The 19,301-nt window shown below is 42.8% G+C and overlaps 1 protein-coding gene across 4 annotated transcripts in view; it reads left to right on the forward strand.

Moving 5' to 3' along the window:
- Positions 1-801: 801 nt before the first annotated feature.
- LOC111142866 (KH RNA binding domain containing, signal transduction associated 1) overlaps positions 802-19,301 on the forward strand; it is a 40,908-nt gene continuing 22,408 nt past the window's right edge. For 3 of the 4 annotated variants that reach the window (XR_002640291.1, XM_022496236.1, XM_022496237.1), the window contains exons 1-4: positions 802-1,311; positions 16,165-16,289; positions 17,118-17,234; positions 18,936-19,082. Coding sequence is in view for 3 of the 4 variants with exons in the window: in XM_022496236.1 (XP_022351944.1) it covers positions 930-1,311; positions 16,165-16,289; positions 17,118-17,234; positions 18,936-19,082 (771 nt within the window). In the remaining variant the exon portion in view is untranslated. The remainder of the gene's footprint in view (positions 1,312-16,164; positions 16,290-17,117; positions 17,235-18,935; positions 19,083-19,301) is intronic. The other variant, XM_022496238.1, reaches the window with a different exon arrangement.

The following is a 19,301-nucleotide window of genomic DNA, read 5'->3' on the forward strand; positions in this document are numbered from 1 at the left end:
GGACCAACAATGACTAACCTTTTAGAGACTACTATATTGGAAACCGTGGGATAGGACTTCTGGGGTTCCCTGCTTCGGTCGGGCGCCCCTTTCCTCGCTAGATTTCAGGTCTCCGATCTAAACCTTCCCTCTTAGCTCAAGTCCTCCAATAGCCTTCAGTTTTCCCGCTGACCCGTCCTTCCTCAATTTCTCCCTCCAAGCTTCCCTTCCCCATTCTCCATCCCTCATCCCTGAGTCAGACTCTCCCTTAGTAGTCCCGTCTTCACCCCTAGTTTCCCCGTTCAGGCAGTCTCTCTCCTCGCTTCCTGCCCAAACCACCCTCCCGCGACCCCCACTCTGGTTTATTTCCACACTTCAGTAACCCTCGTCTTTACCTCGCTTTACCCCCACCCGAAGCCCATTGAGCACAGCCGCCCTCCTCGTCCTAGCCGTTGACGGAGGCGTGGCCCCGCGAGTAACAGGTCTCCCGCCCCACACTCCGCGGGCCCGCGCGCAGACAAAGACATTCCACAGCCCCCGCCCCTCCGCGCACTCGGCCAGAGGGGGAGGAGACACGTGTCCCGCTAGCGCCGAGTCACGTGGAAAAGAAAACGAACGAAGCCCGCGGCCACTCGCGCACGCGCACAAGACTCTGGCCCGGCGGGCTCGGAGGGAAAAGGGGAGCGGGTAGGCGACTTCTTCGGGCTCCGCGTCCGTGCGCAGGCGCCGTGGCCCGACTGGAGACTTTGTTCTCCACGGAGAGACCCAAGGGCGGTGCCGGTGGCTGGCTGCGCACGCGCGCCGCCTCATTTCCGGTGCTCTCTTTCGCTGGGTCGCTCGGGTCGGCTTCGGTCGCTATCGCTCCCGCTCTCCCACCCCCGCCAACCGCCGCTCGGGCCTCTGCCGCTGCCGCGTCGCTTCCTCGATCCCTCGATCGCACATCCGCCCCAATGCAGCGCCGGGACGACCCCGCCGCGCGCATGAGCCGGTCCTCGGGCCGCAGCGGCTCCATGGACCCCTCCGGTGCCCACCCCTCGGTGCGTCAGGCGCCGTCTCGGCAGCCACCGCTGCCTCACCGGTCCCGGGGAGGCGGAGGGGGATCCCGGGGGGGCGCCCGGGCCTCGCCCGCCACGCAGCCACCACCGCTGCTACCGCCCTCGGCCACGGGTCCCGACGCGACAGTGGGCGGTCCAGCACCGACCCCGCTGCTGCCCCCCTCAGCCACTGCCTCCGTCAAGATGGAGCCGGAGAACAAGTACCTGCCCGAACTCATGGCCGAGAAGGACTCGCTCGACCCGTCCTTCACTCACGCCATGCAGCTACTGACGGCAGGTAAGCGGGCCTCCCGCGTCCCTCTGGGTCGCCTGGCCACCCGGGGGCATGGGCAGCAGTGGCTTTGTTCCGCCCGCTTCCCGCCCCCTCGGGGCCAAGGCAGTCGTGAACTCCCCTTCTCTCATCCTCATCCTGGAGAGCCTGGACTCCACACTCGCATCCCGGCCTTCGGTGCGAGGGAGAATTTCTAGGCTGCGGTGGAGGCCCGAAGGGGTCTCGAGATCTCTTAGCGCAGAGATCTTGATGGATAGCGCTGCGCTCCCCGCCCCTTTGCCGACCCGTCCCCCTCCCACTTCTTGCAGCTGCCCTGCGCTCTGAGTGTTCAGATGCTTCCAGAAATGAACCTTTATCTCCCCCTATCCCCAAAGGGAAGGCTTTCTTCATTGCGGGTGGCGGTAGACGCCTCCACTGAGGGTGTAGGGGGTGAAGACAGCCCGAGCCGGGGAGGGACCGTAGGAGGGAAGGCCGAGGTGAAATGGGGTGAGGCTGAGTGCCCTGTCCAGCGCACCGCGGTCGCTGGGGCCGAGTCGGGCTTAGCGGTAACAGGAGCTTAAGTTGCTCGGAGGCAGGAGCAACCTGTGGGAATCGGAGCTTGAGGTATTCCGAATCAGATTTCCGACTTTAGCAGATAAAATGGTAATTGCTATAGAGCTGGAAGGTTGGACCCCGTTATTTTACAAGGTGTTGTTCATCAGAAGGTTAAAAATAATCCTAGAGACCGTGAAATGGGGTAGGAGGAGGTAAAGGGTGGTTTGCAGGACATTCCCTAAGATGGACAAAAACTGAGAGAAGTTGAAAGATGCTTGTGCACTAAAGGCTTGGTCTTCTTGTTTTATTTCTTTTTGCTTCAGTAGTGAAATAGATTAGGAAAAGTAGTCTTTGTTCTCAGTCTGTAGACTAACGCTCCGTTCCTGCTCTGCACTGGCCAATCACCTAGTCGCTCTGATTTCTCCCTAAAGGCGTCTGTTTTGCCCTCACTTCTAGTTAAAACGTTGTTTTAATAAGTATTTCTTAGGAGACCTGAATTTTATAAGTAAGTAAAAAGTTGCAGCCTTCAACACTAAAAGAGTAGTTGGACTGATAAAATGGACAGAGCGTTATGAAAATACCATTTCTCTCCCCTTTGTTCTCTGTCTTCCTACATTGGTAAGGGGTCTTCACTTTTTAACGGGCAATAAACAAAGCTCGCTGTAAGAACATTTGGATAAACTGCTTACATTTTCAATTGCTCTTCTGTAACACAGTCAGATTGTTCGAAACATTGCTGTTCATTGTGTTCTTCTGGCAATCGTTTTGAAGACCAGGATGCCTTTTTTTTTTTTTTTTCCTTCCATGTTGCCTTGCATATAGCAAACACCAGGTGTTTGAACCTGAAAGCAAGTACGTGCAGACTTAGGAGTGGCAGGCCGAATGCTAAATGAAGGTTGACTTGGTAGTCTGATTTTTATTTCCTCTAGTCTTTAAGCAGTCCAGATGAAATGAGTAAGAATAACAAACTTTAGAAGTTAAGAGTGTTGACTTGGGTTTGAAATTCTGACCCTTAATTAGTTACCTACTCTTAGGAAGTTTTCTGAACCTCAGTAACCTTATCTGGAAAGTGGGATGGTGAGTTGAGAAAATTAAATGTCATGTAAAAGTAGTAACACTATTCCCTTTGGCCATAATCAGATAACTTATCACCAGTTTTCTTCTAGTTGTAAATCCATGGTACTGAATAAGGTATGAAAACAAGGTGTTTTTGGGATGCCTGAGTGGCTCAGTCAGTTAAGCATCCCCCTTTGCCTCAGGTCGTGATCCCAGGGTCCTGGGATCAAGTCCTGCATCTGGCTCCTTGCTCAGCAGGGAGCCTGCTTCTCCCTCTGCCTACCTCTCCCGTTGCTTGTCCTTGCGTGCACTCTCTGACAAATAAAATCTTTAAAAAAAGAAAAAGAAAGAAAGAAAGGTATTTTTTTTTTTTTGCCTTTCTGACCACACCAAATGCCTAGTACAGTGTCTTCCAAGTAAAAGGTGGTTTCTTAGAATAATCAAAAACTGTTGATTCTTAAAAGTTACTTAGAAGGGGCCCCTGGCTGGCCCAGTCGGTAGAATATGTGACTCTTGATCTTGGGGTTGTAAGTTGGAGCCCATGTTGGGTGTAGAGATTACTGAAAAATAAAAATCTTTGTTAAAAAGTTACTTAGGGGGCGCCTGGGTGGCTCAGTGGGTTGGGCCTCTGCCTTCAGCTCGGGTCATGATCCTGGGTTCCTGGGATCGAGCCCTGCATCGGGCTCTCTGCTCACCGGGGAGCCTGCTTCCTCCTCTCTTTCTGCCTGCCTCTCTGTCTACTTGTGATCTCTCTCTCTCTGTCGAATAAATAAATAAAATATTTAAAAAAAAAAAAAGTTACTTAGGGGCTCCTGGGTGGCTCAGTGCCTTCTGCTCAGGTCATGATCTCAGGGTCCTGGGATCAAGCCCCGCATTGGACTCTGCTTAGCAGGGAGCCTGCTTTCCCTCTCTCTCTGCCTGCCTCTCTGCCTGTTTGTGATCTCTGTCAAATGAATAAACAAAATCTTTGAAAAAAAAAGTTACTTAAAATTTTCACTCTACTCTTACTGCTAAAATTCTGTTACAAGAGAGTGCTCTTTAATATTTCTTAACTTGGGCTTTTTGGTGTTTATTGTTGTGGTTGTTTTTTTTTTTTTTTTTTAATCTCAAATTTTTGAATTGGAGAATTGGGGCTGAAGTAATGCTAACTCATTGAGAAAACAGACTTGAAGTATATGGATGCTTCCTAGTGTGGTTAAGTTTGGTATATATTGGACCTGGCTCTTAATGTATTTTTTAATGATCTGGAAAAGGGGTTGTAGTGAAGTCAACCCACTGTAAGGAAGTAAGAAGTTGAGAAGACAGAATAATAGTATTTAAACTCTGATAAAGAGGTGCCTGGGTGCCTTAGTCAGTTAAGCACCTGCCTTCGGCTCAGGTCATGATTCTGGGGTTCTGGGATCCAGTCCTGCATTGGGCTGCCTGTTCAGTGAACAGGTAGTCCGCTCCTCCTCTCCCTCTGCCCCTCCCCTCAGCTCATGCTCTCTCTATGTCTAGTTCTGCTTTCTCTCTCTCTCTCTCTCAAATAAATAAATAAATAAATCTTAAAAAAAAAAAAAAAACCCTCTGATAGGGATATGTGTAAGAAAAATAAGTGTTCTTAATTGTGCCAGGCACTAGTCTGAGCACTTTAAGTCAAATATTTAGTCTTTGTGACAATATTATGAAGTTACTTTTTTTTTTTTTTTAAGATTTTATCTATTTGACAGCACACAAATAGGGAGCGGCAGGGAGAGGGAGCAGCCGGCTCCCCGCAGAGCAGGGAGCCCAATGGTGGGACTCAATCCCAGAACCCTGGGATCATGACCTGAACTGAACGCAGTTTGATTGAGCCACTGACGCACCCCTGTGAGGAAGTTACTCTTATCTTCATTTTTACAGATGAGGAAATCAAGGCACCCAGAGATTAAATAATTTGTCTACAGTAACAAAATTAGTAAACAGCATAACTAGGATTTAAAGCGCGCCTGAATCTGGATCCATACACTTAAGCTTCCCCATCCATCCCACCCCCTACAATATATAGTACCTGCAACAAAATGTACTTCAGAAATATTTTGTAGGGGCACCTGGGTGGCTCAGTGGCTTCGGCTCAGGTCATGATCCTAGGGTCCTGGGATTGAGCCCCGCATTGGGCTCTCTGCTTGGCTTCCTCCTCTCTCTCTCTGCCAGCCTCTCTGCCTACTTGTGGTCTCTGTTTGTCAAATTAATAAATAAAATCTTTAAAAAAAAATTTTGTACTACTTGGACAAAATGGTACCATTTATTTGAGCGCATTGGAGTGTTAGCTAACAGGTCAGTAAAGATAATAAGGCTAGAAAAAGAAGAAGGAAAGCCAGAGAGCAGAGCCTAGCTCTTGCAACTGACTCTCCTCAGGTACTTCTGCCCATTTCCAAAGAGAAGCCTCAAGACCCAGACCGCTCTTCCTTCAGCAGCCACATACCCCTTCGTGCCTCTTTCCCAGCCTTGCTTTATTTTCTTTGAAGATTTTATTTTTGAGTAATCTCTCTTCCCAATGTGGTGTTCAGACTTAGAAACCTTGAGATCAGGAGTTGTATGCTTTACTGACTGAGCTCCTCAGGTGCCCCTCTTTACTTTATTTTGCACTTAATCAGCATCTGATGTACTATATATATTTTAGTTATGTGTGTATTTGTTAACCGCTCCTCCTTCAACAGCTAGAATGTCAGCTCTACCAGGGCAGGGATCTTTTGTCTGCTTTGTTCACTGCTCTGTCTCCTGTTCCATGAAGCGTGCTGCACAGAATGGACTCTTGCTAAATATTTGATGAACGAATATTCATCTTCATTGCATGATGGAAAAACAACACAGTTCTGAAAGATTTACATTTTAAATATAGAGTTCTGTGTTAGCCAAGTTGATACTCAGTTATAATGACAATTAAATGCATTCGCAGATGTGCAAGGACTCAGTCTACCCGTACTTGTTTTCTAAAACAAAAATAATTTATCTTGTATTACATATTTGTGTAATAAACATACAGTGCTTGTATGTATATATATCACTGTTCTTTTTCTGCTTTGTACAATTAGGGAAATATAAGTTTGTGTAAATGACTCAGGAGTAAGTAAACATTTTGTATACCTTAACAATTCCCACAAGATCTTGAAAATATACTTAGAAACCCGTCTTTCAAAAGCAGTCATTGGGTATTAAAGACAGTCTGTTGAAATTTCAAGATACTTAATTCCTTTTTTTGATGCACAATATGTTAGAGAAATATCTATTTCATTTCATTTATAGGGGCTAGCAAAATCTATTAAAATCAGAAAGTGGAATTAGTTGCAAAGAATTCTAGACCAAATATAAGTATAAATAGTAAGATAGATAGGCAGAGGTTATCACTGTTTCAGCAGTGTTGTTGTTTACATAAGAAAGTGGTCAGAGTTGCAGCTGATTACAAGATAAAGATGTACAAATCAGTACGTGTCTGATACATGAGCAGTAGCCAATTAGAAAAGAAATGACAAGGGGTACCTGGGTAGCTCAGTGGTTAGGTGTCTGCCTTCGGCTCAGGTCATGATCCTAGGGGTCCTGGGATCGATCCCCTTATCAGGCTCCCTGCTCAGTGGGAAGCCTGCTTCTCCCTCTCCCACTTCCCCTGCTTTTGTTCCCTCTCTTGCTGTCTCTCTTTCTCTGTCAGATAAATAAATAAAATCTTTTTTTTTTTTTTTTTTTTTTAAAGATTTTATTTATTTATTTGTCAGAGAGAGAGGGAGAGAGAGCGAGCACAGGCAGACAGAATGGCAGGCAGAGGCAGAGGGAGAAGCAGGCTCCCCGCAGAGCAAGGAGCCCGATGTGGGACCCGATCCCAGGACGCCGGGATCACGACCCGAGCCGAAGGCAGCTGCTCAACCAACTGAGCCACCCAGGCGTCCCAAATAAATAAAATCTTTAAGAAAAAAAAAAGAATTGACAAAATCTCATTTTTAGAATAGTATCCAAAAAATTACAAATTAAAAAGTAGTATCAATTGCCTTGGGATAAGCAATAAAAATCAGTTCAAAATGTGTATGAATAATCATAAACAATAACATTAAATAATATTTAACCTTTGTATAGAGCATGTAACATGTGCCATGAGGTACTCTACTTACTCAGTCTTCTTGGCCATTCCATGATGAAGAATTTTTATCTCAGTATTACAGATGAGGAATATTGTGATCACATATTATATGTCAACTTTAAAATTTTACTAAAGATGATCAAGGAAGATCTGAAGAGAAATATGCCATGTCCTGGGGAAGTTGTGGGGTAGGGGAAGGGAGATGGGGTGGTATGGGGACTAACAATGTTAAGACAATAGGATTTGTAACATGCTGATTTTTTGCATTTCCCAAACTAATTTCAACAGGATTTATTATTTATTTATTTTTGAGAGATGTATTTATCTTAGTGCACAAGAGGGAGGGGTAGACAGAGAGGGAGAAAGAATCTCAAGCAGACTCCTCCCTGAGCACAGAGCTGGTGTTGTGGATCGATCACATGACCCGAATACAACCTGAGCCAAAACCAAGAGCCAGACACTCAGTGACTACACCACCTAGGTGCGCCCAATTGGATTTATTTTTTTCAACCTGATATTGAATATAAAATAGCTGAAAGAGAAAATGAAGATAAATGAGAAAAAAATTTTTGGAGACCAGAAAGTAATGAAAATCTGCAGTACTAACAGAAATCGTCAAACAAAACTTAGTCAAAAAAAAAGAGGATGAGAATTAGAAGGAACTCAAACATTGCTGGTGGAAGTGTGTATTGATACAACCACTCTGGATAACAGGTTAACATTTCATCTGAAAGTTAACTTCCAAATTCCTTAAAATTCAGCAACGTTCCTAGGAATATGCCGAAAGAAACTTTGGTATGTGAATGCCTCATTCATAAAATGGTGCACCTTGTTCACAAAATGGTGCAGCTTGTTTCACCATTGATTGGAGACTGTGAGCTTTTCAAAATGAAATATTTATATAGCTGTGAAAATGAGAACTTATAGCTACATGCAACAACATAGAGAAATCTTGGAAATCTACTATTACTCAGAAAAGCAAGTCCCATAAGGCTAGATACATACGGTACAATACTATTTTTATAGAACATAATACTAGTGAGATTAAGAAAATATTGTTAGCATACATTTTTCTCTGATAAGCAGCTTTTTACAAAACTAAACATATGTTTACCATACGATTCAGCAATTACACTCTTGGGCATGTATCCCAGAAAAATTAAAACTTGGTCTCACACAAACCTGTGCATGAATGTTCACAGCAACTTTATTCATAATAGCCCCAAACTGAACACAAACCATGTGCCTCCCATAGGTGAATAAACTGGTACATTCATACCATGGAATATTATTTAGCAATAAAAAGAAATGATCAATGCAGCAACTTGGATGGCTCTCAAGAGAATTATGCTGAGTAGAAAGAGCCAGTCTCTAAAGGAAACATGTATAATTCCATTAATTTAACATTCTTGAAAATACAAAATAATGGAGACGGAGAATAGATAAGTGGTTGCCAGTGGTGAGGAACAGCTGGAGGGACCGTGGCTATAAAAGGGTTAGCATGAGGAATCCCGGTAACGGAACTGTTCTGCAGTTCTTGACTGTGGTGGTGCTTGCATGACAGATTAAACCGCATAGAACGAAACATGCACACATAAGTTGGTATAAAACTGATGAAATCTGAATAAAGCCAGTACATTGTATTAATGTTAATTTTCTGGTTATGATACTATATTATATATGTGCAGAGTGTTAATCATGGAGAAAAGTGGGTGAAGGGTATGTGAGATATTTTATTTCTTACAACTACATATAAATCTACAGTTATCTTTTAAAAAAGGGGGGGGGTGCCTGGGTGGCTCAGTTGGTTACGCATCTGCCTTAAGGTCAGGTCATGATCTTGGGGTCTTGGAATTGAGCCCCACTGCAGGTTCCCTGCTCAGTGGCGATGAGTCTGTTCCTCTCCCTCTGCCCTTCTCCCGACTTGTACACACTCTTGCTCTCTCACAAATAAATAAAATCTTAAAAAAAAAAAAAAGCTCTAAACTCTAAATTGTACCATAAAAAAGAGATGCAGAAGACCATGGTCAATATATCATAACAGGTTTTGCCACTATCCTGGAATGTGAAAATTGAGCCCTTTACAGGACTCTACTCAGACTTTTGGGGATTTTTGTGAACCAATACCTATCTTCTGTTCACATTGTCTGGGAAATAATTCTGTTGGTATCTTTTCCTAGGGAGCTAATCTGCAGCTTTCGTCACATTTTCAAAGGGGTCCATGACTTTAAAAAAGATTAAGAAATGATCGGTCTGTGCTCTTGCTTAAAACAGTTAAGTAACTTGATAAATAAGACTGGAGCTTTTTTATACAAAGATAGTAAACTTACTGGTCTTGTAATTCCACAAGGTGGGTAACAACAGAAAAGATATAGGGCAGAGAATTACAAATTTGGGGATGATAAAGTCATATGAAGTCATAGGGCAGAGAATTATAAACTTGGGAATGATTAAAGCCATGAATCACTGAGGGTATTAATGGTATGGTTCTTTCATTCAGTAAACATTTGTAGATGGCCTGTTGTGTATGAGACATTATACTAAAAATGGCAGGTACCCAGTTTTTGATGGAAGGGAGGGAGGGAGTAATGTGGTTAGAAGTATGAACCAAGTGCATTGAGAGTCAAGAGGAGGGCATGACCCCTGACCTTGCGGAGCAGAGATCCTCTGAATCTTGCCCTCTTAAAAACACTGTCTGGATATCTTAGTCAGAAAATCTTGACCAATTTCTTGATGCTTATGCAGCCCTTATCGAATGTTAAGAAATGTACATGGTAATCTGTTTTTAGTTAAGCCAATCCAGTTGATAAAGTTTGTATATAATTTTCCCTGACTTTTCTAATATTAGCATTTTTGTATTTATTAAAAAATTTTTTTTATCCTCTTTTTTAAAAGTAAGAAGGGAAGACTAGAGAGGTTTAATTACTTGCTCAAGATCACATACCAAGCATGTAGCAGAACTGGGAATCAAACACAGTTCTGTCCAGGTTCAACACTCATGCTCTTTCCTCTGAGATAGGCATTTAAGAAGCAATCCTTGGTAGCTCTTTCTGCTCACAGGTCCTGTCCCCGTGCTTTAATAAAACCATTTTTTGCACCAAAAAAGAAAAAGAAACCTCATCCTTTAGAGCTTACAATCTGATAGTGGTAAGACCTACCAAAAATGGAACAGTTAAATTATAGGAAAAGATAGAATAAAAGAAATGCCACAGTATTAGTTGAATTTACTCTGACTGATGGAAGGAGTGACCTCGGTTAAATACCTGCTGTGTCACTAACTAGTTTTGTGATCTTGGACAAGTTAGATAACTTTTCTAAGCCCAGGTTTTTGCACTTGTTAAATAGGGATAGTCCTGGTTATAAAGACAAAATGAAACAATACAAAATTCCTGATGCATAGAGACACTGGATGAAATACGGTTTTTGTAAGTGTCTGGCTAGAAAACAAATGGGTCACCTCTCTGTGTTGTTTACACTTTAGCTTTCCTTTCTTGACTCTTGGGACACCCAAGGTCTCTAGAGGCCTAAGCAAAGATCACTTAAAGGAGTTAGTTTCCAAAAAGATGTTTTAGAAATTACTTTGACCTGAGGGTTAAACCATTTTCAGGAAGCTTCTCAGGTTTTTTTTCTTCCCACTACAACCTACTCCAAGCTCTCCAAGAAAAGTGAGGCCAAGGAGAGAAATAGAGAACTAAAGAAGAAAAGAAAAACAAGATCAGGTTACTGAGCGTCTGAAGTACCCAGAGTGCTTTCATGTACTTCAACCACAGGACAGGGTCTGGGGCTATAAACTGTACCCGAAATTTTACAAAATCAACTCTTGCTTAAATAAAGTGCCCCCCCTTGAGAATCTCTTCTCTAAAGGCAGTAATTAAAGCATGAGGTTTGAAGTTAGAGAAAGCCTGGGTTTTGATCCTTATTCTAGTACTTGAACAGTTTTGTGAGTTTGTTTGCTCATTTGTAAAATGGGGATAGTACCGGCTACTTCACTGAGTTGTTTGTAGGATAAATGAAGTAATATTTGTACAGTATTTGATACATAGTAGACATTGAATGAATATTCAGTCCTTTCCCTTCCAAACATGGGAGATGAGCCCTCTTGAAGACTTACTGTTGCCTCTTTGTGTTTTGCTTTCTAGGCTAAACTCTCCTGATTCTTTTATCTTTTCAGTGCTCAGTTTTATTTAATCAGCCTTCTGGGACTTCTCTAAAAATGCTTTAATATCCTTTTAAAACTGTGAGGTAAACTGGACAAAGGGATTCTAATGAAGATATGATTAGTGCAAAATATAACGGAAAGATCCATGTTATAGAAAGAAAGGTATTGAGTAAGCGTCTGCCTTCAGCTCAGGTCATGATCCCAGGGTCCTGGGATAGAGTCCTGCATTGGGCTCCCTGCTCAGTGGGGAGCCTGCTTCTCCCTCTGCCTGCCTCTCCCTCTGCTTATTCATGTTCTCTCTCTCTGTCTCTGACAAATGAATAAAAAAATCTTGAAAGAAAGAAAAGAGAAGCGAAGCAGGCCTGCCTTTTAATTTACTGGGTGCCATTACATTGCATAAAGACAAACCTTTTCTTGAGTTCAATTTTTGTAGCTCTCCTTCCTGTAGGAGTACAACAGATTAACAGGCTTTGAGTCTTACCTTCTTGCACTGGCCGAGTAAAGTTTCTGGAAAGTGCTATAAAATATAGCTGAAGGGCCTAACTAGATGGTAGCAATTAGGACACACAGAGGGACATTTAAAATGAAGCATGTAATTTGTTCCACATTTTTAGAAGCTCTTTGGTGATGTTTTCAGATCACAAATGTGGCATCTTTGTTCCTAGGATTTTTGAGGATTGAGTAACCAGTTTTCCAGCCTGGAAACTCAAGAAGGGATGTATTCAGAGATGGTAGGCTCAAAACCAGTGACTAGAAAAAGCTAATATTAGCAGTAAGTGGGAGGGCAGAATAGGGGTCAGGATATAGCACCAGTAAAACAGCAAACAAACAGGGTGTTGAATGAAGGGTTTAGTCTGTTAATTTTTTTTTTTTAAAGATTTTATTTATTTGACACAGAGAGACACAGCAAGAGAGTGAACACAAGCAAGGGGAGTGGGAGAGGGCGAAGCAGGCCTCCCGCCGAGCAGGAAGCTGGATGTGGGGCTCAATCCTAGGACCCCGAGACCATGACCCGAGCTGAAGGCAGGCACCCAACCAACTGAGCCACCCAGGTGCCCCAGTCTGTTAATTTTAAGGTCAAATTTGTTCTGTCTTTCAAACAGTGAAACATAGGAGTGTGAAGAGCACACCCCTCTACAGTTCCTCTCATAGGAGTGAAGGTTTAGTTAAGGATATTTACAATATTGGGCACCTGGGTGGCTCAGTTGTTAAGCATCTGCCTTTGGCTAAGTTTATGATCCCAGTGTCCTGGGATCAAGCCCCGCATCAGGCTCCCTGCTCAGTGGGAAACCTGCTTCTCCCTCACCCACTCCTCTTGCTTGTGTTCCCTCTCTCGCTGTGTCTCTCCCTCTGTCAGATAAATATAATATTTTTTTTAAAAAAAGAATATTTATGGGGCACCTGGGTGGCTCAGTGGGTTAAGCCTCTGCCTTCGACTCAGGTCATGATCTCAGGGTCCTGGGATCGAGTCCCACATCGGGCTCTCTGCTCATCGGGGAGCCTGCTTCCTCCTCTCTCTCTTTCTGCCTGCCTCTCTGCCTACTTGTGATCTCTGTCAAATAAATAAATTCTTTAAAAAATTAAAAAAAAAAAAAGAAAGAAAAAAAAAGGGGGGGGCGCCTGGGTGGCTCAGTGGGTTAAAGCCACTGCCTTTGGCTCAGGTCATGATCCTGGAGTCCTGGGATCGAGCCCCGCGTCAGGCTCTCTGCTTAGCAGGGAGCCTGCTTCCTCCTCTCTCTCTGCCTGCCTCTCTGCCTACTTGTGATCTCTCTCTGTCAAATTAAAAAAAAAAAAATTTTTTTTTTTTTAAAAGAATATTTACAATATTGGGGGGGAGCTGTGGCTCAGTCAGTTGGGCATCTGCCTTCGGCTTGAGTCATGGTCTCAGGATCTCCCTCTCTCCCTGCCCCCACTCCTTTTCTCTCTCTCTCAAATCAGTCAATAAAATATTTACAATATGGGGTTGGGCACGTGGGTGGCTCAGTCGTTAAGCATCTTTCTTCAGCTCAGGTCATGATCCCAGGATCAAGCCCGGCATCCGGCTCCCTGCTCAGCAGGGAGTCTGCTTCTTGCTCTCCCTCTGCTACACTCTCTCTCTCTCTCTCTCTCTCTCTCTCTCTCTCTGTCAAATAAACAAAATCTTTGGGGGGGAAAAAAGAACATTTACAATATAATTAGCAGTTTTAATTGTCAGAAAGCAAGGGAGTGTGTGCTTTTGGGCATAAACAGTTCAGTTAGCACACCATATTCTATAATATCTGAAATTAGGCGCCTTTTTTTTTTTAAGATTTTATTATTTATTAGAGAGAGAGAGAGAGCATGAAAATGGGGAGGGTCAATGGGAGAAGCAGACTCCCCATTAGCAGGGAGCCTTATGCAGGACTCGATCCGGGGACTCCAGCATCATGACCCGAGCCGAAGGCAGTCGCCCAACCAATTGAGCCATCTAGGTGCCCCAGAATTAGGCTTTTTAATAAGCAGAAGCCTTCAGTTTGAAATTCTGAACTCTTATGAAGTCTGTCAGAATCAAAGTGACTTTCCGTCATCTGTATACTTCACAGCTGGACTTAGTCTAAACGGTTATTTTTTAAAAACTGTTAAAGGTGCGGGTTTGTACGATGTGTTTGAATAGTAGATCTTTTTTTTGTTTTAAATATTGTTTTGTTTTGTTTTGTTTTAAAGATTTTATTTACTTATTTATTTGACAGACAGAGATCACAAGTAGGCAGAGACGCAGGCAGAGAGAGAGAGAAGGAAGCAGGCTCCCCGAGGAGCAGAGAGCCCGATGCAGGGCCCGATCCCAGGACCCCGGGACCACGACCTGAGCCGAAGGCAGAGGCCTCAACCCACTGAGCCACTCAGGCACCCCAAATATTCTGTTTTTAAGTAATCCCCACACCCAACATGGGTCTCGTACTTATATCCCTGAAATCAAGAGTCACATGCTCTACCAACTGAGCCAGCCAGGTGCCCCTGAAGTAATATATCTTTATACCTTAAACCAGTGGCTTTCACACTTTGAAAGCCACTGGTTTAAGGTATAAAGAGATATTACTTTATATTGCTTTATATCAGCATAACCTAGTAACTTGCTAGAAATGCAGATTCCTAACACAAATCCCAGACTGGGGTTGGGGCCCAGTAATCTAGTTGAACAAGTCCTCTAGGTGATTGTGATGCATACTGAAGTTTGAGAACCCTTACCTTAAAATTACAGAAGGTAGAGGGGTGCCTGTGGCTCAGTTGGTTAGGTGTCCAGCTCTTGGTAACAGCTCAGGTCATGATCTCTTGGTTGTGAGATCAAGCTCCGCCTTGAACTCCCTGATTAGCCAGGAGTCTGCTTGAGATTCTTTCCTTTTCCCCATGCCTCTCATCCCCCCGCCCCATGCTAGGGCACATGCAATCTGTCTCTCTCTCTTAAATAAAATCTTTTTAAAAATTAGAGGAGATAGAAACACAATATGGGGATAGTATATAAGGAGAACGTTCTGTATTATTTAGACTGTCCCAATGACTTAAAGGAGTATAAATTTAGTTTTTTGACTCTTTTCAGTGGACCATATAACATTTTAGTTGCTGTTCATTGCCTGTGCACACTGCCCCATCTCTGTTAGTACTCCTGTTGTAGCACTTAAGTGTACTTCGCTTTCATCTTCATAGACTGGGAATGTCAGTTTATAAACGCAGTGAAGATGGGGATTATATCTGACTTGTTCTGCCGTATGTCCTGTATTGATAGGCTAGATGTCTGGCCCTTTGTAAGTCTCCCCTAGTGGTTAATGATCATACCTGTATCTCCCCCATCATCTGCCTCTCCATAGGAAGCACTCAAATGCTTACAATAAATGAATGAATGAGTGAAAATCCCTAATTATGGGAAATCTTTCTGTATACAAAGGTTATATCTGATGAAACTATCTTAATCTGTGACTTAAAAATACCTCAGTGCATGTTTTCCTTTAGGACATTGACTAAACTTGGGCTAGATAATGTTGACGCTTAAGCACTTTCTAGGAAATGGGCTTTAGTTAGTATGTGTACATATGTTATTTTATTCGGTCTTTATAGCAGCCTCACAAGGTAGATACTGCTTTCATTTTACAGATGAAGAAGCCTAAAATTAGAGCAATTAAATAACTTTTCAAAGTTGACACAATTAGTGAGTAGCCAACTAAGAACCACATCTTTCAAAGCTCTTAAGGACTATCATCCAAAGCACTACTGTCACAATGGTATTTTAATGGGACTGTTCATTGTATATTAAAATTACTGATCTTTGTTTCTTCATAAAGATACAACATTGTGCCTTTTTTTGTTTGTTTGATGCAGACCTTACTTTTATTTATTTTTTTAAAGATTTTATTTATTTATTTATTTGACAGACAGAGATCACAAGTAGGCAGAGATGCAGGCAGTGAGAGAGGAGGAAGCAGGCTCTCCGTGGAGCAGAGAGCCTGATGTGGGGCTCGATCCCAGGACCCTGGGACCATGACCTGAGCCAAAAGCAGAGGCTTTAACCCACTGAGCCACCCAGGCGCCCCTGATTAAGACCTTATTTTTAGTTCATTCGTCCCCTTTTCCCCGTCTCTTGGCATTGTTTTTGTTAAATTCACTTATTCTTCTTCTTTTTTTTTTAAGATTTTATTTATTTATTTGACAGAGATCACAAGTAGGCAAAGAGAAAGGGGGAATCAGGCTCCCTGCTGAGCAGAGAGCCCCATGCGGGACTCGATCCCAGGATGCTGGGATCATGACCCGAGCCAAGGCAGAGGCTTTAACCCACTGAGCCACCTAGGCACCCCTAAATTCACTTATTCTTGAAAAACATTTGAATGGCTCTGATGTAGAGGTTTCAGGTAGGAGTGGAAGAGCAAACTGTGTTCCTGAGAAGCAGCCTTTGGGTTTCCTAGTCAACTCCATGTCTGATCTATTCGGTCTTACACTCTCTTACTGCTTTATGCAGACTCGGAAATTTGCGTCTAGTTACCAGAACAAACTAGTTCATTGTGTTTGTCTTATTCAGAAATTGAGAAGATTCAGAAAGGAGATTCAAAAAAGGATGATGAGGAGAATTACCTGGATTTATTTTCTCATAAGAACATGAAGCTGAAGGAGCGGGTACTGATACCCGTCAAGCAGTATCCCAAGGTAAGCCATAACGTGCCTCACTCACTTTGTTGTCTCTGTAGGTGTGAGAGCCATGGGCTGAAATAAAGACTTCTGGAAATTCTGAAGCATCAGGTCCTTGGGCCTGTGAAGCTTCCCTCCCATAGTTGGAGTACTTGTTTCTGGCAGTTAAAACATCTATTTCCATAACTAACAGTGTACCTATTGCTAGGAAGGAAATAAAATCAACTTTTTATTACCAAAAAGAGTTTCTTTCTCAAATGTTTGTTCAGGCTCCAAGTTCACACACAAACACACAAAAATTGAAGAGTTGCTCTCTGTCAAAAGATTGATATGGGGGGATGAAGATGGACACAAAATCTAAATACAGGAAATGTGATACAAATCCTTGACTAGATGAAGTTAGTTTTATTTCTTATTCCGTGATTTAATTTTAAATAAATGCCTTCTCGTTTTTCTCCTCCTCTTCTCCTTTTTTTAAAGAAGAGAAATTAGTTCTATTTAATTCACCAAACAGGTACTACAAAAGAATGCCATATGTCTTTTCTGAGGTCATTGCCTTAAAAATGTTTATGTGTGTTGAAATACTAAGGGTTGTAGTGTGATAGTTTGAAAAGAGCACCAGACTACATCAGGAAACCCAAGTTCAAGTCTAGGAACTGCTGTTGTCTAGTTGTATAACCTTAGACTATTCACTTCTTTTCAGTCTGTCCTCAGCATATTCTTCAGTAAAATGGAGATGGTAACAGGACCCCTATTTTATAGGGTTGTTGAAGATCAAATGAGGTAATACATGTGGAAATGTTTTACAGAAATGTATATAAGAAATCCATTTTTATTTTCCATCAGTTCAATTTTGTGGGGAAGATCCTTGGGCCACAAGGGAATACAATCAAAAGACTGCAAGAAGAGACTGGTGCAAAGATCTCTGTGCTGGGCAAGGGCTCAATGAGAGACAAAGCCAAGGTAAGCTCATACCAATGAGGCAAGAAGACCGTGCCTTCTGGAAGCCAGTGCTTATAAATGTATAGAATGTGAATCTCTTCAGTTTGTGTATGAGAGATTGTAGACCAGGTTAACTTACTTGCTTGGCAACCCTGGAAGAGCCTAGATGTGCCCTGGTGATTGTTTCTTTCCTGACATTTGACTGCGAGTAATGGAAGCAAGTAGCAACTTTCACTTTTGTAAGCTTATCTATGAAAACTTGGAAAGGGAGCTGGATATACTAAAACTTATCCAGACTAAAGACACTAAAATGTGAATAGCGTATTCCCTTGCCAGTAACATAGAAAAGTGAGAGCAATAATGTTGTGAGTGCAGGTGAGTCTGAGGATTAGTTGTCTGAGTTTTTTAATAGCCAGCTGGAATGTGAAAGAACACTAAAAGAAAGTATTTCAGAAGAACCGTGAGTAATCCTGACAACAGAACCTCAAGCTGCTTTTTTTTCCATGTCATAGCCCCATGGGCTTTGTATTCTTCAGAAGTATTAAAAAAAATTCCTATCCAAATAGTTTAGTCTTAGCCTTCTAGGGTCAGCTTTTTAGATGTGGCAGATATAGCCTAAAAACTTAGAACATTGTTTTCTCAGAGCCCCTTCTTTTGTACACTCACATTTCTCACTAGATGGATGCACTTAGGGCTGAAGTATATTATTTTACCTAATGAGATTTACATGGGATTTTCTTCACTCTCCTGACTTTTTTCCTCCCCTAGAACTCCCCAGACCATATAAGCAAATAAGAAGAGCTGGTGCTGGGACACCCGGCTGGCTCAGTCAGGAGAGCATGTGGCTCTTGATCTCGGGGTCGTGAGTTTAAGCCCCACAGTGGGGGTAGAGGTCACTTAGTAAGTTAAAAAGTGGGGCGCCTGGGTGGCTCAGATGGTTAAGCATCTGCCTTCTGCTCAGGTCATGATCTCCAGTTCTTGGGATGGAGTTCCACATCAGGCACCCAGCTCAGCAGAGAGTCTGCTTCTCCCTCTACCTCTCCCCTGCTTGTGCTCTCTCTGTCTTTCTCTCAAATTAATAAATAAAATCGTTTTTTTTAAATAATTAACTAATTAATTTTAAAAGTTTAGGGGTACCTGGGTGGCTCAGTCAGTTAAGCATCGAACTCTGGGTTTCTGTTTAGGTCATGATGTCAGGGTTTATGAGGTCAAGCCTGCTTTGGGCTCCGCGCTATGCATGGAGCCTGTTAAGATTCTCTCTCCCCTTCCATTGCTCCCCATAAATAAATAAGCTTGCTTGCTTGCTTATTTATTTATTTATTTAAGGTAAAAAAAGAAGATGAAGAAGAGCTGGTACTTAACAGCACTAGCTGGGATTGAAAAGCAAATGCTTGGCAATGAGTGAATGCATGCATGCTTGGCAAACAGCTGATCTCTGAATGAAGACTGGAATTACGTTTCTCTCTTTTATACCTTCTAATAAGAGCTGCAGTGAATACATCAGGAAATCAAGACAGTGGTTAACTTTTAGTAGCAGACTGATTACAGGTTTAGCAGGTTGTGTGAATTACTATTCTCTAGACCTTGTTTTGCTTTCTTCTTACACTTTACTGTTTTTCTGAGATGTTTAGGTTATTTCTTGGTGTCTCTTTACGCTGGACATAACAGTGTCATTTTCTTCCATTCCATGTGATAATGATGTCTTTCTGCGTTTTTCCATAGGAGGAAGAGCTGCGCAAAGGTGGAGACCCCAAATACGCCCACTTGAATATGGATCTGCATGTCTTCATTGAAGTCTTTGGACCCCCATGTGAAGCTTATGCTCTCATGGCCCATGCTATGGAGGAAGTCAAGAAGTTCCTAGTACCAGTAAGGAAATCCACATCCTGTATCACTGAGCAAGAGAGAACTGGGATCTTGTGCTGTTGCTAATGAGGCAGGGGTTCTTAATCACAATCTCTGCATAGCCTGAGATTGCATACCAAATTCCTTATTTATGTTCATTTTTCTGAGGTAGTGTGTTACTTTTACGTAGTCCTCAAAGCACTGTACCCCAAAGCCACTCTACCCCTCCTTACCTAATGTGTT

This window comes from Enhydra lutris, unplaced genomic scaffold (assembly GCF_002288905.1).
Source record: "Enhydra lutris kenyoni isolate GAN:26980312 unplaced genomic scaffold, ASM228890v2 scaffoldscaffold9, whole genome shotgun sequence".
In the NCBI taxonomy this organism is placed as follows: domain Eukaryota; kingdom Metazoa; phylum Chordata; class Mammalia; order Carnivora; family Mustelidae; genus Enhydra; species Enhydra lutris.